This window comes from Amblyomma americanum, chromosome 2, assembly GCF_052857255.1.
Source record: "Amblyomma americanum isolate KBUSLIRL-KWMA chromosome 2, ASM5285725v1, whole genome shotgun sequence".
NCBI lineage: Eukaryota > Metazoa > Arthropoda > Arachnida > Ixodida > Ixodidae > Amblyomma > Amblyomma americanum.
Window position 1 is genome coordinate 5,566,595 of NC_135498.1, and position 17,729 is coordinate 5,584,323.

The 17,729-nt window shown below is 43.9% G+C and overlaps 2 protein-coding genes across 3 annotated transcripts in view; one reads left to right on the forward strand and one right to left on the reverse strand.

Annotated features, from left to right (window-relative positions):
* The window catches only part of LOC144120469 (bicaudal D-related protein homolog), a 189,074-nt gene extending 180,101 nt beyond the window's left edge, over positions 1-8,973 (forward strand). The window contains exons 6-8 of one of the 2 annotated variants that reach the window (XM_077652892.1): positions 1,426-1,901; positions 4,154-4,274; positions 5,572-8,969. In XM_077652892.1, coding sequence (XP_077509018.1) covers positions 1,426-1,901; positions 4,154-4,274; positions 5,572-5,769 — 795 coding nt within the window. In that variant the 3' untranslated portion in view covers positions 5,770-8,969. Of the gene's footprint in view, positions 1-1,425; positions 1,902-4,153; positions 4,275-5,571 lie in introns of both variants that reach the window. The other variant, XM_077652893.1, reaches the window with a different exon arrangement.
* Positions 8,974-9,058: 85 nt separating this feature from the next.
* Dpit47 (DNA polymerase interacting tpr containing protein of 47kD) lies at positions 9,059-17,612 on the reverse strand. Its single transcript, XM_077652894.1, has 11 exons — positions 17,262-17,612; positions 16,703-16,817; positions 15,654-15,815; positions 15,380-15,457; positions 15,116-15,183; positions 13,206-13,262; positions 13,028-13,114; positions 11,442-11,600; positions 10,641-10,775; positions 10,300-10,382; positions 9,059-9,195 (listed from the first exon to the last, which is right to left on the reverse strand). The coding sequence occupies exons 1-11, from the start codon at positions 17,379-17,381 to the stop codon at positions 9,102-9,104; spliced, it is 1,158 nt and encodes a 385-aa protein (XP_077509020.1). The 5' UTR covers positions 17,382-17,612; the 3' UTR covers positions 9,059-9,101.
* Between the last annotated feature and the right edge of the window lie 117 nt (positions 17,613-17,729).

Sequence of the window (17,729 nt, forward strand, 5' to 3'; positions counted from 1 at the left end):
GTGAACGAGCGCTAGAATCTCCGCTATCACTTGGACGGGTTAAAGAATTAAGTTGGGCTAGTTGGTGCTTTTGATCCACAGACTGCGACGTATTACTAGCGTTAAAATACAAAGGACAAAAAGCAGAAACACACACGACAGACGCTAGACAAAGAGCAGAAACACACAGGACAGCTAGCGTCTGCCCTGTGTGTTTCTGCTCTTTGTCCTTTGCATTTTAACGCTAGTCATATGTCGCAGTCTGTGGAGCACTTGGACGGGTGTCGAGTCAGGCTCGGCTAGGATTCTTTCACTGGCGGAGAACGGAGAAGCATTACTGAAGGTCTAAGAAGAAGCATTACCGTGGAGTTATTGTTACAAGAAAATGTTACTCATTCTTTAAAAATATTTTGCATGGCACCGTGCGAAATGTTTTTTTTCCTAATGTAGTTTTTTTTTCTGTCTTCACTGCGCGAGCCTGTTAGCGGGGAACGGATCCACCGCACGGGCAACCTGGTCTACCTATACCTACTAGCACATTTGATATCTACGTCAGGGAATGTATCGCTGTTGTGTTATTATGGCTACCTGTTCTACATGACTGGCGAAATGTGTGTTCCTTGTCGCCAGCTTATAGGGTTTTCAGGCTTTCGTTCTGCTCTAGAATGCACTCAGCAGGTTTCTGTAATTAAAAAAAAGTCGTGCTTCCAAACGATTAGTCTCCAGTATTGATGTCTTTACATCGTAGTCATCGCCTTTTTTCGTTTACTCTAAGAGCCCAGCTATCAGCGCTCAGAACATTATCGACACATGCGGGTCTCCATAGGTCCACCGCCTGTCCGAGGGTTACGCTGTAAACAAAATGTCGCCCACAGTAGCGTATCTTGTCTCTTCGTTGGCAGCTATGCCGCCATTTTGAGGTAACGGGTCCGTTACGTGGACTAAAACGGGACTTGTGTGTCGTATTTCATTTTTTTTTGCATCATTTCACATTCGCAAAACCGCCGTTCATTCGCTCTCGCGTTGTTTCATTTTTCAACCGCAGCGCAGCCCTTGCTGTGCACATGATGCGATGGGCGTCTCTGAATGAATTCTTATATGGCGCCAATATGCTTTGATGTAGCATATGCAAGACCCTGTAGCGAGAGGAACATTTGGGCCAGTCAGGCAGCAGTTCGCGGCCAAGTCAAGCAGCGCAAACAGGCGATGCAGAGCAGCGAAGAAGCGCTCGTCCCGTACTTTGGTATTCCCTATCCGTCGTCTGTTTTCGTTCTTTCACTTTGCCATAGGGAAGGGCCTCAGGTTGTTACAAACAGCGAAGCATTTCATCAGGCTTACAGCACGTTGTGGTTGTAAGGCTGACAAGCGTCTTGCATATGCGAAGGTGTGCGTACCTCTCTGATTGAAGTGACGCGTCCTTCGTGTGTGCTGCCCTCTCTGTCGCAGCACCTGCGTCAGGAGCTGGCGCAGGCGCTGCAGGAGCTGCAGCGGCTGGCGGCCGAGCTGCGTCGCCAGCGGGACAGCGCGGCCAACTCGGACAGCGGCGTGCCCCCGTCGCCGCAGGAGCTCGACCCGAGCGAAGTGAGCGCCCACATGCTGGCCGCGGTGGTCGCCGACCTGAGGGCGCTGCTGCACGACCTGCTCGCCAACGGATCGGCCGTGTGCCAGGCGTGCCAGGCGATGGCCGAGCGCGCGCGCGAGGAGGCCGAACTGCGGCGCGAGCTGTCGGACAAGAGCGACGAGCTTCGCCGGCGCAGCGCCGACCTGGCCGAAGCCCAGCGGCAGCTGGCGATGCGCGACACGGAGCTGCGGGCGCTGCACGAGGAGCGGGACAGGCTGCGCGACGACGTGGGCTCCAGCCGCATGGCCAAGGACGAGATCGTCAAGAGGGCCTGGGACTCCCGGGACCAGGCCGTCGCAAGGTACCGCTCCATCCGGCTGCGGTCATGCCAGCTGCCACTCATACCGTGCTGCTTGTGTGCTGGACAGTATTATAAACTGCGAAATAGTAAGCGCAGGCTTGCGCAGTGCCATGGTTGAGAGGCTATTAGCATGTCAAAAGTTGTAGCTTCTCACGCATTCGCCTTCACTTTCAGTGTTACAGCTTTGCGTGTCAGCTGGATAAAAAAAAACAGCCGGAAAAGCTTAACAATCTGAATGTGCGTCATATATCGCTGTGCCTCGGCAAGGTCTGTTTATGACAATTCTGGTAATGAATGTGCCGATGAGGATGAGTTCCTGCTATATTGAGCGTTAAATCTAACAGCGCGTCCCAGTGACGCAAAACTACAAGTTGTACAACTAGCTTCAGTGCCTTGTAAAATTACCTATCAATGGTACAGAGCAGTGAGGTCTGAACCAAGGGTGATTGTCGTGTATGGACCGTATTACTACTGATAATGCTTTTTGTCCTCTCCTCCTGTCGCCCCAGAAATAAAAATAGAAACAAAGAGAAAGGAAGAAAGAGAGAAGTTAAGAATGAGGAATAAAGAAAGAGGCGTGACGGCGAGTGATTCATCTAATTTTTCTCTCCGGATGGTGCGCTGGAAGTATAACATGACCTTGCACGTTGTAATGAACGCCTTCGCTTGTTAGTTTTGCTTCACCACACAAACAATAATGCTGCGGTGAAGCAAGCTTTCCGGTGACGCCACCGCATTGAATGTTTCTCTCTCCAGTCAACGTCGATAGGCTTTTACAGCGATAGTTGTACATGGGAATTCCTCTGAGGCGAGCAGCGTCTGCTTCGCAGCCTCCGTCGTAGTACGTCGTATCCGGTAACTCTCGCGTTCAAATGCTGGTCAGAAAGAATAGTAGATAACATACGAGATAATGTATATACTTGTTATATATTTTTACTATATATAGTACTATGCTTAACGGTTGCACTTTTCGCTTTTTATTTTTTCAATTCGGCAGAGTTTTCCCGTTTTTATTTCAGGACGCTACTTTCGTTTTTTTTTCGGCAGATATTATTTTCGACGAATGACATACTGGCCTTTTTTGGCGAGTTAATGTAGCAAATCTATGTGGTCAAAAGTCATTTAGTCTATCTCGGTATTTAATTGTCATCCTCAACAATTTATTTACGAGTAATTTACGTGCAGATGGTGGTACTTGGAGCTTTGCTTGTGGAAAAACTTGCTACCCTCATTAAAAGGGTAACTCAAGTTAAATGAGGTATCTGGCAGACAAAAACAGAAGTGGAAGTTTACTTCTAAGAACTTGGCTGACATGTTATTGTTGGGTTGTGACGCTGCGTTAATTGCGAAGGCGGGACATCATGTGGTCTGTGTGTTGATGACAGCGATGGAACTGCTGCTCAATTGTCGTGGTAGCCAAAACATACTTTTTTGTGACGCCCATTCGCTATTTCGCGTCAATGTCCTTACATGCATTTCATTAACTTACTTGACCAACTGTCTGCTTTAAGCAGGTGGTGATAGTGAAGAAACAGTGCTTAGCTCGAAGACTGCGAGGAGATGATGCTTCCCGGTTTGCAGAGGCTTGTAAGCTAGTGGAGAAATAGTACTTCAAATTGCACAACTGTGCTGCTTATCCTACAGTACCATCGTCACACCATGCAAGCAACTTTTAAGTGAGTGTAATTCACGTTCAGCAGCCAGCTAGCTATGCCTTGCAAGCCAAAAATACTGACCTTTTTGGTCAAAACCGAATTTATAAAAGTGGATTTGGCATACTTTTATCATTTCTTTTGTTTCAACCGAAAAGTCCAACCCCTAGTTATACTTTTATCTGAATAATATGAGAGGAAATTTTCTATTCTGAGTCGGGTAGTAGGTGCTGTCGGGTGTGTGCCATCTATTTTCACGTAGTGCGGGTACACGCCTGGGAAGAGGTGTTCCTGTAGTGAGTGCGCTGCAGCCATCCCCGTCACTTGTAAGCCCAGGAAACGACTGAAGGTGTTGGAGTTTTCTGAGGCCGCGTATAAACTTTTGTGCCTCTCCCTAGTTTGTTCTAGGTTGTTTGTAACTGCCTCGGAATACTTCGCTGTCTGTGTGGCCGATAAACGTTGCTTTCGGCGGCACTGAAACTGCTAACATGGAGAACTAGCTACTGTAATCTACTAGCGAGCTCAACATTGCAGCGATTGCATATTGCTTGAACTTAATTGCTTTGTGGCTGATTGGTGGACCTTGATTTCTGTGCGTAGGAAAAACAACACGGAGATCGAGCTGGCCAAGACTCGCATTGAGCTGATGCACATCAACAGCCAGCTCATGGAGGCTATCCAGCAGAAGGTCGAACTCTCCCAGCAGCTGGAGCAGTGGCAGGTCTGTTGCGTCAACCGAGACACCTTTTCTCTCGCTACTTTTGCTTTTAAATTCACCGAGTTACGATTAAGAGTGAGGCACCAATTAGTGCGACATACTGTGGCTCCCACATCTATGTGGCTTCCTCAAAATCCCGAAGTCCTCCTCATGACCGCAAACACTGTGCAGAGTGTGCCAACTATGCCAGATGGTCTCAGGGTACTTATTGTTCATGTTCTTCCATGTTTACTATTTGCTGCTTCACTGTCACCAGCTGTTCTGCCCATCTATAAAATACGGGAGAAAATTTTTGTATTTTGGCACATAACTCTGAGAGCATGACAGACTTCTGTAACCACAGCGTATTCTGCTGTACCAGTCTTCTGTCATCACGACAGAAATGGCAAATTTGTGTAATCACAGCGAAGTTGTTCGTGTTGCGATGACAGCAGACTTGCAGCATCACAGAAAATGCTCTTGGCACAAGTTTATCTGACGTTACGCCAGGACGACAACAGTTTTTGACGTATTCTGGGTTGCTTTGTCTTCACTTTCAACTGGGCGGCATTGTTTGCCGATACGCAGATGTAACTTGCATGGTTTGCAAGCCTTGCGCAGAAAGGAGCGTCGTAACATAAAAACTCCCATGTACGCATGCTGGCCAACAAGAATATAATGTTGCCCAGGTGTGCAAGTGGGCTAGGGCAGTGTGGGTGAGGGACTGCAGGAGTAGGTGCACTCGTGAAGGCAATGAACAGTAGAGCTGTCAGTTACTTCATTGCCCCAGAGCAGGGTGCTGACTCTGGTCTAGGAATTCTTGGATGGTATTTCAAGGTGCTCTCAAGCTACTTTGCATTTGTCTTGCCCCCCGGAGGTGCACGGTCACATGCAGGTATAGATACCCTACCATCGCAACGTCCCGTCTCGTCTTACAGTGGCAGCTGTTAAGGCCACGTCTCTCGGCTACGCAATGTCGGCATTGTAAACAAAGGAGTGCGAGGAGGAAAGGGGGATGAAAAGAAAATGGTGCGGTGTGCCAAACTGATTGGTTACAAACACAATGCCGTCACGAGTTCCTCCTTCTCGCTCCTCTCATCATTCTCTGCTGGATTTACCACACACCCCACAGATCCCACTCCAACGCTCTCAGCACGAGGCATTCACTGGAGCTTACCTGTGGCACTAATTCAAGTGTAGTGGCATTAATCCAGCCAACATCCTGCATCTGTACCCAGAGTTACTAATCACTCCGACTACCACAGCAACTGTAGATGCTCATTATCACAACGGTAAACACCCGGTCAATTTTTCCTTGCAGGTGGACATGCAGTCCTTGCTCGACGAGCGTGTCCAGAAGCAGCTGCGCATCCAGGAGGCCGAGGACCGTCGCCGAAAGGCGCAGGCGGCTGCCGCCAACGGTGCATCCGCGTCGCCTCACCAAAAGACACCCAGCAAGGGGGGCAAGCTGTTTGGGCTGTGGAAGAAGCAGCAGACCCCTCAGACGCCGCCCCAGTGAGGCTCCCACACAAACTGATCACAAAAGTGCCACGACTGCAGTCTCGGGTGCTGCTGCCATTGAAGCGAGATCTTGACGATCGCCTTGGTTGCAAGGGTGATCGGAAGAACCATGGAGCACGTGTCTCACCCCATCGATATCATCGTCGCTGCCTTCACCGTTTCGCGTGCACAAACTTTTTGTTTCCTTTTGCTTGCTCGTGTCGCTCTCATGGTACATTTGTTGATTGTCACGTGTGTTGTTGTGTGTTAACGCATTTTAGCACTCTTTACCGATGCAGGCCTCATTCCATGAGCTGTTGTTGCGAGTATGTGTGCTGCTGCTGGCTCATTCTAGTTGGAGGATGAATGTCACACAAGAAATTTGCTGAGCACTCAATCGGAGGGCTTTGTCTTTTATTGCACACAAACTGCTGTGCGAGCAAAACAAGCAGCAATACTGACAGTGTTCAACAAAGAATTTAATATATGCACTCGCCATACTCCTATGGTTTAGGCTCCACAAATAAATGGAGTGAAGCATTCAGAAGTTAATAATCCTGCAGTATTTTTCCATGCTGCCTTGCTTTGGAAAAAATATTCTGAATTAGCAGCTTCTGACTGATTTGCAAAGACTGAAATACGCTTCAGTTCTCCAAGTTGCTATAAAGAAAATTATGTCTGGTCCCCATAGCTAACCACAAGAGTAGTAATATAATTTTCATGTCCTTGGTTGTGATGGTTACATAATTAAACACTGCCACAAACTGCCATGATTTTGCAAAAATGAGCAATGTGTTGTGATCTTATGACTTTTGTGCTTTGAGTGACAAGGTTACAGTGTTTCTTGCAGCGAACCATATAAATGTTTTACCTTTAAGTGTTGCTTCATCACAGCAAAGTGAAAAAAGTTTAACAAACATATACTCATTAAGAAATGAAGTCTCTTCTTGCTACTTGAAAAACCATATAATTTGCAAACACTTTTTCTGAAGCCAGAAACTTCATGGGAGGAGCCATGCACCTGGGCACTGGAAATGCATTGTTTATCACATCAAAAATACTTCCTCTTGTGCACAAGCACATACCTTACAATTGTCTACAAAATAGATATGAATGTTAGTTGTCACTTATAGATGTTTATAATGCGCTGCTCTGTTGAATCATGTGCAGCGTTTTCAAGCAATGAAAGGCTAGCTCACTTGTCAGCTTTGCTGAAACGTGCTGCCAGAAATCACAATGTAAATATCAAAGCAATGGTTGTAACTTCTCAAAGGCATCAATCTCTTTCAAACAGCTATGTGCAAATATAAAAGCTTGTCTAGATCTTGAAACATTTTTGCAGTAGCAATTGGTGTGCTTGCTGTGTGCCTATTTGCCGTATGGATAGTAAGTTTCTTTGATAAATTAGAGCTAGTTTGTTCATGTAGTTCTTGTTCAGTTAAGCTATAAAAACTGCTGTTCCCAGCTATCTGCCTTCAGTCCCTGATGGTTCCAATGCTGTCTGTGTGTCTGATCCACATCAGAGATTGATGATCGAAACTTGATCACCTTTCTTTTGCCGATGGCAGCATTCTTTATAAGCACATCTATGATGTGCATACTCCCAAGTCATTGGCACCAACCTGCTGCATGCTTAGCATGCATATGTATCAACGGTGATTGTTGAAGCATACATATATGAAAGCAGCTCCAGGCCTTGTGTGCAGCGCACTTCTAGTAAGAGTAAATTAATTTAGCTTGTCACGGACAGCCTGCTCCAAGTACTTGTACAATTCAGGACAGGTGTTTTATGAACACATCTGCAAATGTACCATGCCAACACAGTCACCTTTCTTCAGTACTAGCAGAATGTCAGCATGGTGCAGCTGTTCCTCCTCGTAAATTTACAAACCATTGCTTTCAACAATGAATGGAGAAAGCAGTTTGCCTTGCCACAAGGGTTTAAATGTTTAAATCTGTGAACCCTGCGAATCATCTTTTGAGCTATGGAATATTATCGCATAGGCTCACAATTACTGATGGCTCTTCACTCTTCAGGCACAGCACTCACCTTAGCCATGTTGCAGTTCTAGGCATTATACCTCTGAAGCACACAGGTTGGTCACATCAGATCACATTTGGGTGCCTTGCACCCAGCCAGTGGGCAAGGCTTTTCAGGCAATGATTATGTGCCTTGAGATGACAGAACGGCAAGAAGGAATGCTGTTACAAAATTACATTCCTAAAAACAGCATATCTCACTGGCTGCATGGATTTCTCCCTATCCATTATTCTATTCCAATGCTGGACACTCTTGGGTCTGGTTTGTCATATTGCGAGCTATTGAATGAAACACTGCTCGAATACAGTGCACAGTCAGCAGTTAATAGCCAAAATTTTCCACTTGTTGCTCAGATTTCCATACATTCACTGCTTCGGGTTTGCTGCTAACTTTCCACCCACCAGTCTTATAAGTGTACATACATTTTGTGTTGTCGCATGTCTTTCATTGAGTATGAATGGCCCCTTTCTTGTTTGTTTTATCTAAGTCAGTAAAAGTACTAGGACAAGCAGGTACGGCCTTTATGTGCCACATGCAATGTGACACAAGTTTGACCACAAAATATGGCTGCTATGCAAATGGAGATAACCTGTTGATGGTTGCCCTACCAAGAAGCCATCCCAAACAGTTGTGGATGATAGGTGCTTAAGGGCAGCTGATTGACAGTAGAAAATGTTTTATGATTGATGAGTACCATGAGCAAATAAGCAACTGTAATGTACTTTGTGGCATGCAAGGCTTTTTCTTCATGAAGCTTCCTAAACTACAATATATATATATATTCTCGATCACATGGCTTTAAGTTACGAGAAAGCTTTTGCACTCCACTTATTGGCAACGCTCGCCTACAAGTCCAACCCAGAAAATGAAAATATTTCAGTTTGCATTGCCTAGCAATGATGCTAGTTGAGGGAATAAAAAATCTGTGCATGCTTTAATTATAACTAGTTTTAATAAACCGACTGCTTCACACCAGCCAGAACTCCAACCTGTTAGAAAAATCTTTTGCAAGGACCCTAACACTTGTCAACACACAATGATTTTGCACAGCTAGTAGTAACTGCAGGCCTCCAAAAAGTAAAAGAAAAAAACACTGCACATTATGTGAACAGGAGTGCAGTAATCTTGCATTCAGAGAGAAGTGAGATGGTTTGTGCAAGTGACCAACTTTTTTTTTTTTTTCAGATTGCTGAAATGTTTGTGTACATATCATGCAAAAATATGACAATACAAAGTGTTATAAAATAAAAATGTCACATTTATCCGTGTGTCTGAAGTCAGTGCTGTACTGTTCTTCTTTAGCATGGTCGTCACCTCTTGCCTGTATCATTGAGAAATTGTGCTTCATATTCAGTACCTTTAGGTATTACCCAAAACGACGCTGTCCCGTTGTCAATGTGAAACCTAGAAAGGCACAATAAACGGGTACTAGTCAAAGAGCTTTGATGACTACATAAATGAGGTGCAGGCAAACTGATACACCATATTAAGCAAGTAAACACAAGACTGCATGCATGTGAAAATTATTTTAAAATGAAGACTAGACTTGCTCTGATGCTACAGGTTTTTATGGATGTGACAAAGGTAAGTCAATCAGTCAGGAGGAGACAATAAGAGATGCCAAGTGCTTAGTTTAAACTACACTTTTGTTCAGTGCCCTGTCAATTCTTTACAAGCAATTTCCTGTGTGGTCTCAAATATAAATGTGGTATTATGGCAGTGCAAGACAGGTCATGGCAGATGTGCTGACATAGCCGTGCTATGGTTTTTGCACAGACATGAACAATCTTCTTTCCCAGAAACACCATACAAGACAGCAACACGAAGAGGTACTGTTACTCCTTTCAGGGGCCCGTTTTTGTTTGCATCAAAAAACAATATTTTTGTGCCATAATAGTTTAATCAGACCTCGAGAAAGAACAGTTTTCAAGCACAAAATAACAGTGGTTAATTTTTTACAGGATTTGTATAATTTCGTACAACGTGTCACGTTGGTTGCATATAGTAACACTGAATCGCCAGGGTTCTCCAGGTACACACCTCGGAGATTGTGGAATGAGTTCCTATTCTGAAGATGTACATTGATGAAATTGAGAAATGATCATATTACTTGTGGCCAAATCTGCCTGCATAAGAATGGTGACCGACTTGCTGCTCAGCTCACTGTTTTGTGAAATATTATTTACCATGTTCGCTGTAAACCATGAAAAAAAACTTAATTGCGACAATAATGATGATAAAATTTACCTAAATCAAAGAAAATTGCTACTATATGCAGCATAATTTAGGATAAAGCTGCAAGTTCTTACGTACACAACTGTGTACAAAGTGCCTTAAAGGCTTAAGGCATAGTCCTGTGCCACTCTGCTGGGTTCTGTACTCTCTCTTGTTCATGTCCTGTTACTTAGTGTTTCAAAAATATACATAAGCTGTACCAACTTGCCCATTACCGAACAGTTTCAGCGTACAAAAGACAGAAAAAGTATAAGAGCGAGCATGCACCCTTGCCTTTTGTCAAAAATGACTTGTTTGAGCGTAGATGCTGGTGAGACAGACACAGGCTTTCCAGTGAAGTGATCCTTGAACCATACCTAATAGTAAAAAAATTAGTACTACCTCAATGCAAGAGAAAAGGTGTTGGGTGCACCAAAAGCACACAGACTTTTTACAAAAATTAATTAATGAACAATGTGAGAGAAGTAGAAGACGCTGTTCAGAAATTAAATTTTAGCTGGAACTCATGAAGTGCCTGCCAAACAGGCGTGCAGAAAAATCTTGTTCGATTCCTAGCATCAAATAAGGGAACACAAAAAGAGACTAAGAAAAAGAAAGCACATTCTACGGCCTACCGAAACATGGGGAGGGGCATAGCGGCCACTACTGTTCCATTCAGGCTGGCTGCCAGGGTCTCCAAATAGCAGCTCAAGTTGTTCTCCAAAAGTCGAAGCCTCGTCAAAGCTTTGCACAAAGTCTGACTGCATCACCTGCACACAATGACCAGGGTAGCAGAACAGACAAAAAAGCAAACATTGGCAGTCTGCAAGGAGAGCTGCTGTAATGCCTCACCAGAAAAGGAAAGTTTAGAAGATTTCAGCCAGTCACGCTAGTAAAAAACTGCACAGAAACACCTGAATTACTTCTGTGTTCACATGTGTTCTGAGTAGTGTTCATGCTGATAAGCTGCTGTCAATTTGTGCGTTTTGCTCAGTGTAATTTGCAATGGCTAATTCATCATGCACTATCGTGATTCCTTGTCTGCTGCCACTCAACCCACCTCTTTTCAAGGCTAGATCAGTAAACAATGCTCAGATAATGCAACAGAGGACACATGCAGGAGTAGTGTCAAAGAGGCGAGGCTCTTGTAAAAGAACTGGGAACAGCATAAGTGATACATATGATGCTCTATGGCAATAACAGTGGGAACTTCTTTGGGCCCAGACTGGCTCCACAATGTCTTGAAAAAGCTGCAGGATGTGTTGTGTGAAGCCCAGTCTCCCTTCTACGGCATTTCCCCTTCACCCCCACGGCATTGAGGCAGCGTGCAAGATCCATTACTATGTGTCTCAGAGACACTAGTTATTTAATAGTGCCACATTCATTTTCTCCATGCTGCCAGAGCTCGAGAAAGCTTGCTCTTTGGTGGGCATTACCTCAGGATAAAGGAATATGGCTGGCCACACGAGACCCTGTCCAGATGGTGAAAGGTGCACCCTGTGACCCTGTAGAGCCGGGTGAGTCGGAGTGAGTGCCTCGTAAGCCCTGCACTCCAGCTCTTGCTCCTGTGCCTCGGGATAATGGATGCCTCGTTCCTGCACATGCATAGGTTGTTCTTAGTTCACAGCATTAGTCTAGGTGCAAATACATGCTTGGAAAAAGATTCGAAAAAAAAAAGCAATAAATAGCCAAAAGAAAAAATACTTCCCGGAAGGCACACATAAAAAACAGAATGAAGTCATTTTTATGGTTGAAAGTTGGAGGGTAAATTGAAAATAAAAAGCACAAGAAATCGATTTGCAACGCAAAAACTATATGCAGTCCAGCATAATATAACTGCGTCTCTAAGAAGGTAGTTTAAAACAGGCAGAGCTCCAGTCAGTGAAACCTGTGTACTTGAAATGTCATTTTAAATAGTTCTAAGTTATTTGCAGTGAAAGGAGGTAGTAACAAAGTATACTGTCCTAGAGAAGCAGCTAACAGCTGAATAGAGTAAAACATAGCATCCAACTTTTGTCACCTGATAACTAGGTCAGTGACCTCTTATCCCAGGCTAAAAAATATGCCTGACATATTGCAGATTTATTCATCTGCAATGAATGAGAATGCATGTGCTGTGTTTCATGCCCCCTTATTCCGTGCTGTCTAAATCTGCAATATGACACCATACCAATTTTCCCAGATATCTGTTTTCCTGAAAAATGCCCGATGCTCAATATATATAGTACAATGTACAGCTGATAAGCACACACATGCTTAGGCTAAAATGGGCAATGCACACAGGAGAAAAACTGCGCAGGCACTGTAAAGGCCTAAACCTCATCCAAAGGTGCAACAAGCAGTACAGGCATTTAATCACCACCAACAGTTACAGTTTTTTAAAACACACATTCACAAGATCACACCCTATCCGTGCCACTAAAAATAAATTTGCTATATGTGCTAACATTAGCATCACATGAGATGAAGAATGCTGTGCACTAACATCAGAAGGAATCACTCCTATTTCAGACAGTTTGAAGGCACCTGATGATTTGGCACTCAGTCCTGTTGATTATGTGTTAATACAGGCCATGCACAATGCAGCTGCAATATTCCATGCGGGCTCAAACCGAAGAGGATTAGAAGTTCGTTACACACACACAGCAATGAAGGATGCCAGACTTGTGTACAGGCTTGTAAAACCAAACCAAACTAATCGCTTGTCTTCCCAAGGTAATAAGGCCAAACTGCCAATAAGTAGCCTGAGGTAGTCAGTCACCAAAAATTAAATCTGTATGCAATGCATGCAAAAAAAAAGAAACATAAAACATAATAATGCCCATTAACGGCAGTATATCCCTTCTCGATGTAGTACTTCCCTAATACAGTATCACCTCCTTCTTTGCATCCTTCTCCTTGCTCAAAGCTCCAATCAAGCTAAGAAAGCTATGGTGACAGCACCTGGAGCAAGGTTTTTTTCCAAGGCAGGTTTGGTAGAAAATGGCCCAAATCTTCAGAATAGGATCCGGAACAAACTCACTAGAAGAGCAGCTTTGAGTGCTGCCTCTCGTTCTGCCTCCTGTTTCTCCCTCAGCAACGCTTTTCGTCGATCACGCTCGTCCAGCTTCTGCAAAGTGAACGAAAATGGCTAAGTGAGCTCACAAGCTGAGAGCCGAACACAGCCTATCGCACAGCCACCATACCAATCAGCAGCATACCAACTGCTTCTCTGCTTTCTCTTTCAGAGTCTTCATCTCTTCATTGTTTGGGTCTAGCTGGAATGAAAGAAAAAAACTGTGAGCCAAGCACAATTACAAAGCACTTTTTAAGCTCTCGAAAACTAGAACATCGCATTGTGAAATGCTTAACATCTTAAGAGTGAATTGCTAAGGAGTTTTTACATGCCAAAACAACATCAGCCATGAAGCATGACGTATGTAGGCGACGTATAAAACGAAACGGCTCTGCACATGGCTTCCCAGTGGTTATGGTGTATTGCTGCTGATAAGATGTGGCTGGTTATGATCCTGGCTCTGATAATTGCGCTCTAGTGGAGCCATAAAGCAGGGACAGTCAGGTGCTCGGATTGTACTACATGTTAAGAACCTCTGGCGGTCTCAATCAATCTTGAGATTTCCAAGGTGGTGTGCCACATAGCTTGGATGGAGCTTTAGCATGTATCAGATACATTAATTTAAAACAAGCAAGAATTCTGCACAGCTATCAAAGCAGCTAAACAGAGTAATTAAACTGCATGCTACTGTAGCTTTTCCAACCACAGTAGAGTGGATAAGGACACGTACTCCACTGCAGGACATTGTTAAATTCCAGTAAGTGTGATGAATAAAACTTACTTTTGGTTTTGTGGGGTTTAATGTCCCAAAGTGACTTAGGCTATGAGTAGGGCTTGGACTTTCCCGTTTTTATTTTTTTCGGCGAATATTATTTTATGTGTAAGAGGTTTCAGTGTTTATCGGTGAAATATATGATGTCCCTGTGCAGTAAAAAGTGAAGTACGGTTTAACTCTGAAATTTTTTAGACAAGCAGTTCTGTGGCAGTAATTTACACAGGAATGGTCATACTAAGAGCTATCCTTTGTTTGGGCAGATGGAAAAGAAAAGAAATAATGTTGCCCAGCCCGCACAGAGAAAGTTGTACATAAATTATAGTGAGGCTCTAAAAAGAATGAAAAATACAGTGCCCCTGCCTGTCAGTCACAACAAAAAATAAAAATGTCTAAGTTAAATGATCGGGCCGTGCGGTAAAATCATGAATGGGAGTCTAGTTCAAGAACTTGGCTGGCATGTTCTGGTTGCACTCTGCGTCGAACGAGAGGTCTTTGTGTAATGACTGTGCATCTAGTGATCCGCATTATGGGTGCTTGTTATGGCTGCAGAAGTTGTAAATGTCCTCACATGGAGCGGAAAAATCTACTTAATCCAACAGCACTTGGCCAGGATGTGGAGCCTCTCAATCTGCAATGGCATGCCTGAGTTCATGAATCAATGCCTCAAAACTCACAACCCCGGTACAAAAATTTAAAGATACCTTGTCTGACTGCATTTATGGTTCCAGCACTTCCCCAATTTTCTGCTAAGCCTTACTGTACGTAAAACTGCATAGCAGCTAGCTGTGACTTGCATGCCAGAAATACTAACCATTTTCAGTTAAAACCAAATTCAAAAAATGAATTTGGGGTACTTTTATCAGTGTTTTTGAGTCTGGACCGAAAAGTCCACCTCCTAGCTATGAGGGATGCCGTGGTGGACACCTCCGGATAACTTCGACCACCTGGTGTTCTTTAATGTGCGCTCACATCACACAGTACATGAGCCTCTAGCGTTTCGCCTCGATCAAAAGCGACTGCCGCAGCTGGGATTGAACCTGCATCTATTGGGTCAGCAGCTGAGCATCATAACCACTGATTCATTGCGGCAGCTGTAGCGGTCTTGCATTTAACGTTCACCCCATTAGTTTAACATAAGCAAACATTTTCAAGTGCTGATGTAGCATCGCGAATTTCACCGTTGACACCACAGTTAGCCTAACCAAAAGCATAAGGTTAAATAGTAGAATGAGAATTGTGTGAACCCTTGAAGATATGAAAACAGTTGCTTGAAACATTACCTCTAATAACCTTGTGCACCAGTCCACACATGCTTGGCAACGTTTCAATTCCCAACAACACAGGGCAGCTAGAATAAGAAAAAATGTGAACAATAATCCAACGGGACATTAAAAAACTGCACTGAGCTTATCAACTCCAAGACAGTGAGCATGCACTTCCATGAAGCATAGGCAAAGCTGGATAGTCATGCTTCTTGCATAAAGTAATGGTAATCTGAAAGAGGACTGACCCCAGTGCACACTGATTCAAGCATCAATGCTTACCTTTCATCATTGCTTTTACATAATCTGGCTTGAGCTTGACAGCAGCACTTGAATCAGCCAAGGCTGAGCCATAATTTTCTGGAAACATGCGAAGTGCAAAAAGCCAACATGTAATTCAAATGCTGAATGTCAAAGACAACTGGTACTTTTGCTGTTGCCCTGAAATTAGCGCCCTAAAAACTTTTCACAATAAAAAATATCAACTCTAGCAAAAGAGATATAAGGTTAAGGTGCAGACTACATGAAAACAGGCAGAGAGAGCAAAATTAGTTACGTAGACGAAAATGAGCTGCTGCCCTGTTGAGGTGGAGCTGGGCATTCAGTTGAGAGTTGCTGCACTTCTGCTTCAGACCTTCCGTGTATGAGGCCACAGCCCAGCGGTACTTCTTCAGCCTGAAGTTGTTATTCCCGTCGTCCTTGTATTGTTCAGCCAACTCTGGAAAGCAAGTAAGAGATGGAAATTTTTAAGTCCACCCTCAGCTTCCTGCCCCCCAATTTGTTACAAGGCACACTCAACTTCAAACTTTTTACAGTAGCTAGCATGACACAAGCAACAATTCTGCAGACAAAAGCATTAAAAGTAAGACCTGCCTATATGAAACAAGACTGGAGTCCTTGCGCACCTCTTAGCCTCATCATTAGGAGCATTCTTGTGTAATAGAAAAGCATATATCAGCAAACCTTGTTGCTGCCGTAGTTGGTGCATTTCTTGAGATCAAGCCAGTGGTATGCAAGGAAAACAGAAGAGAAGGAAGTATGTTCTCCTCTGTTCTTTTTCTCGTGTTAACTGTGTGTGGAGCTAACTTCATCCCAGGCATATATGAGCACTGTCGCCAACCACACACTGCCTGCTGAACGTTGCTGATTGTTATCAACATTCATCTGCTTCATCAACATCGTCATCAGCCTGACCACACCCATTGCAGGACAAAGGCCTCTCCCATATCTGTGTCATGTGCCAGTTGCGGACACCCTATCCCCGCAAACTTCTTAATCACTCCCACCCATCTAAGTTTCTGCTGCCCCCTGCTATACTTCCCTTCCTTTGGAATCCACTCTGTTACCTTTAAGGACCATCGGTTATGTTGCCTTTGCATTACATTCCCTGCCCAAGCCTGTTTTTTCCACTTGATTTTGACTAAGATGTCATTAACCTTTGTTTGATCTCTGACCCCACTTTGCACTCTTCCTGTCTCCTGTCTTAAGCAAAAGTCAAATAAAATATTGAATAGCAGTTGAGCACGAAAAGCTCTGAAAAGAAAAACGTGAGTAATCACAAATGGGCAATAAATTATACTGAATAATTAATTCAGGCCACTCTACCTTCTGGACCGTTCATTTCAGTGTCATACTTCAACTGCTGCATGGCTTCGACCAGTGGCGGCAGGTCTCCACTCTCTGGAAGCTTTGTGGCAAACAGCGGATGCTCCTCCATTTCCTGTAACGCAAGCAATATGGTCTCGATATCATGACCTTGAAGTAATTTGGAAAATAATGCCAGTGGCGGCTTTATGTGTACAGAAAACGTGCGTGCTATTATGAATGTATGAGTTTGTGGCACTGTATTCGTGTTCCTGGGCGCACGTTTGGTAGCGCATTCTATGCAATCAGTGTTCACTGATGTGTCGTGGGCTTCTGTGAACGCTCACGGAAGAATAAAGCAGCTTTCTAGCTCGACGCTTTCAGGATGCCACTGCAAGTGCTTCACTGCTATAGCAGCATCACTTCGCCTGTTACTTTTCATACTCGTCTAATAACATAACGCTGTGGAGAGGCCAGTAACCATTTTTTTTCCACGTATGTAATTACCAAAAACATCGTCACAAATTCATTCATTCATCAACACTACACGCCTGTTGATTACGTAAAAAGACATGCCAACCTTTTCCCATGTTTCTTCTTTCCAGCCATCTTCATATTTACCGGGCTTCAGGTTAGCAAAATACTCATCCTCCTCCCTTTGGATCTTTTCAATCAGCATTTTCCTCTGTTCATCATCCATTTCAAGAATTCTCCGGTCGCTTAGCCACCGAAGGACCCTTCGTGACTGCGAAAAACCACACGCTTTATGTTACGTGAACAGAGCCTACAGTCAGTCTAGCACAGTAAAGAATTTTGCGCCGGAAGAAAGTTACGGTCGGCATAAAATTAGAGCAAACGAACGAACTTGAGAACAGAAATGGGTTTTTCAACCGAAAACAAACTGCACGTGTTTATGATTCCGTCTCTGGTTGGCTGTAGTTGGCTTAAAACAACTTAAACTGTTTAAGCCTAAAAAGAAAACTTTTTTCCAAATATATTCAATGTAATGCAAAAATTTAACGCAATTAAATAATTTAAATTATAATTA

Bases quoted from the DNA above. Each gene is read 5' to 3' on its own strand.
- Dpit47 (XM_077652894.1), bottom strand. From the start codon at position 17,381: ATGGATGATGAACAGAGGAAAATGCTGATTGAAAAGATCCAAAGGGAG. The intron at 15,458-15,653 runs GTAACTAATTTT...GCATGTTTCCAG, and splicing joins AGCAGCTCATTTTCGTCTAC to AAAATTATGGCTCAGCCTTG. The intron at 13,263-15,115 runs GTAATGTTTCAA...CTTTCATTCCAG, and splicing joins GGTGCACAAGGTTATTAGAG to CTAGACCCAAACAATGAAGA.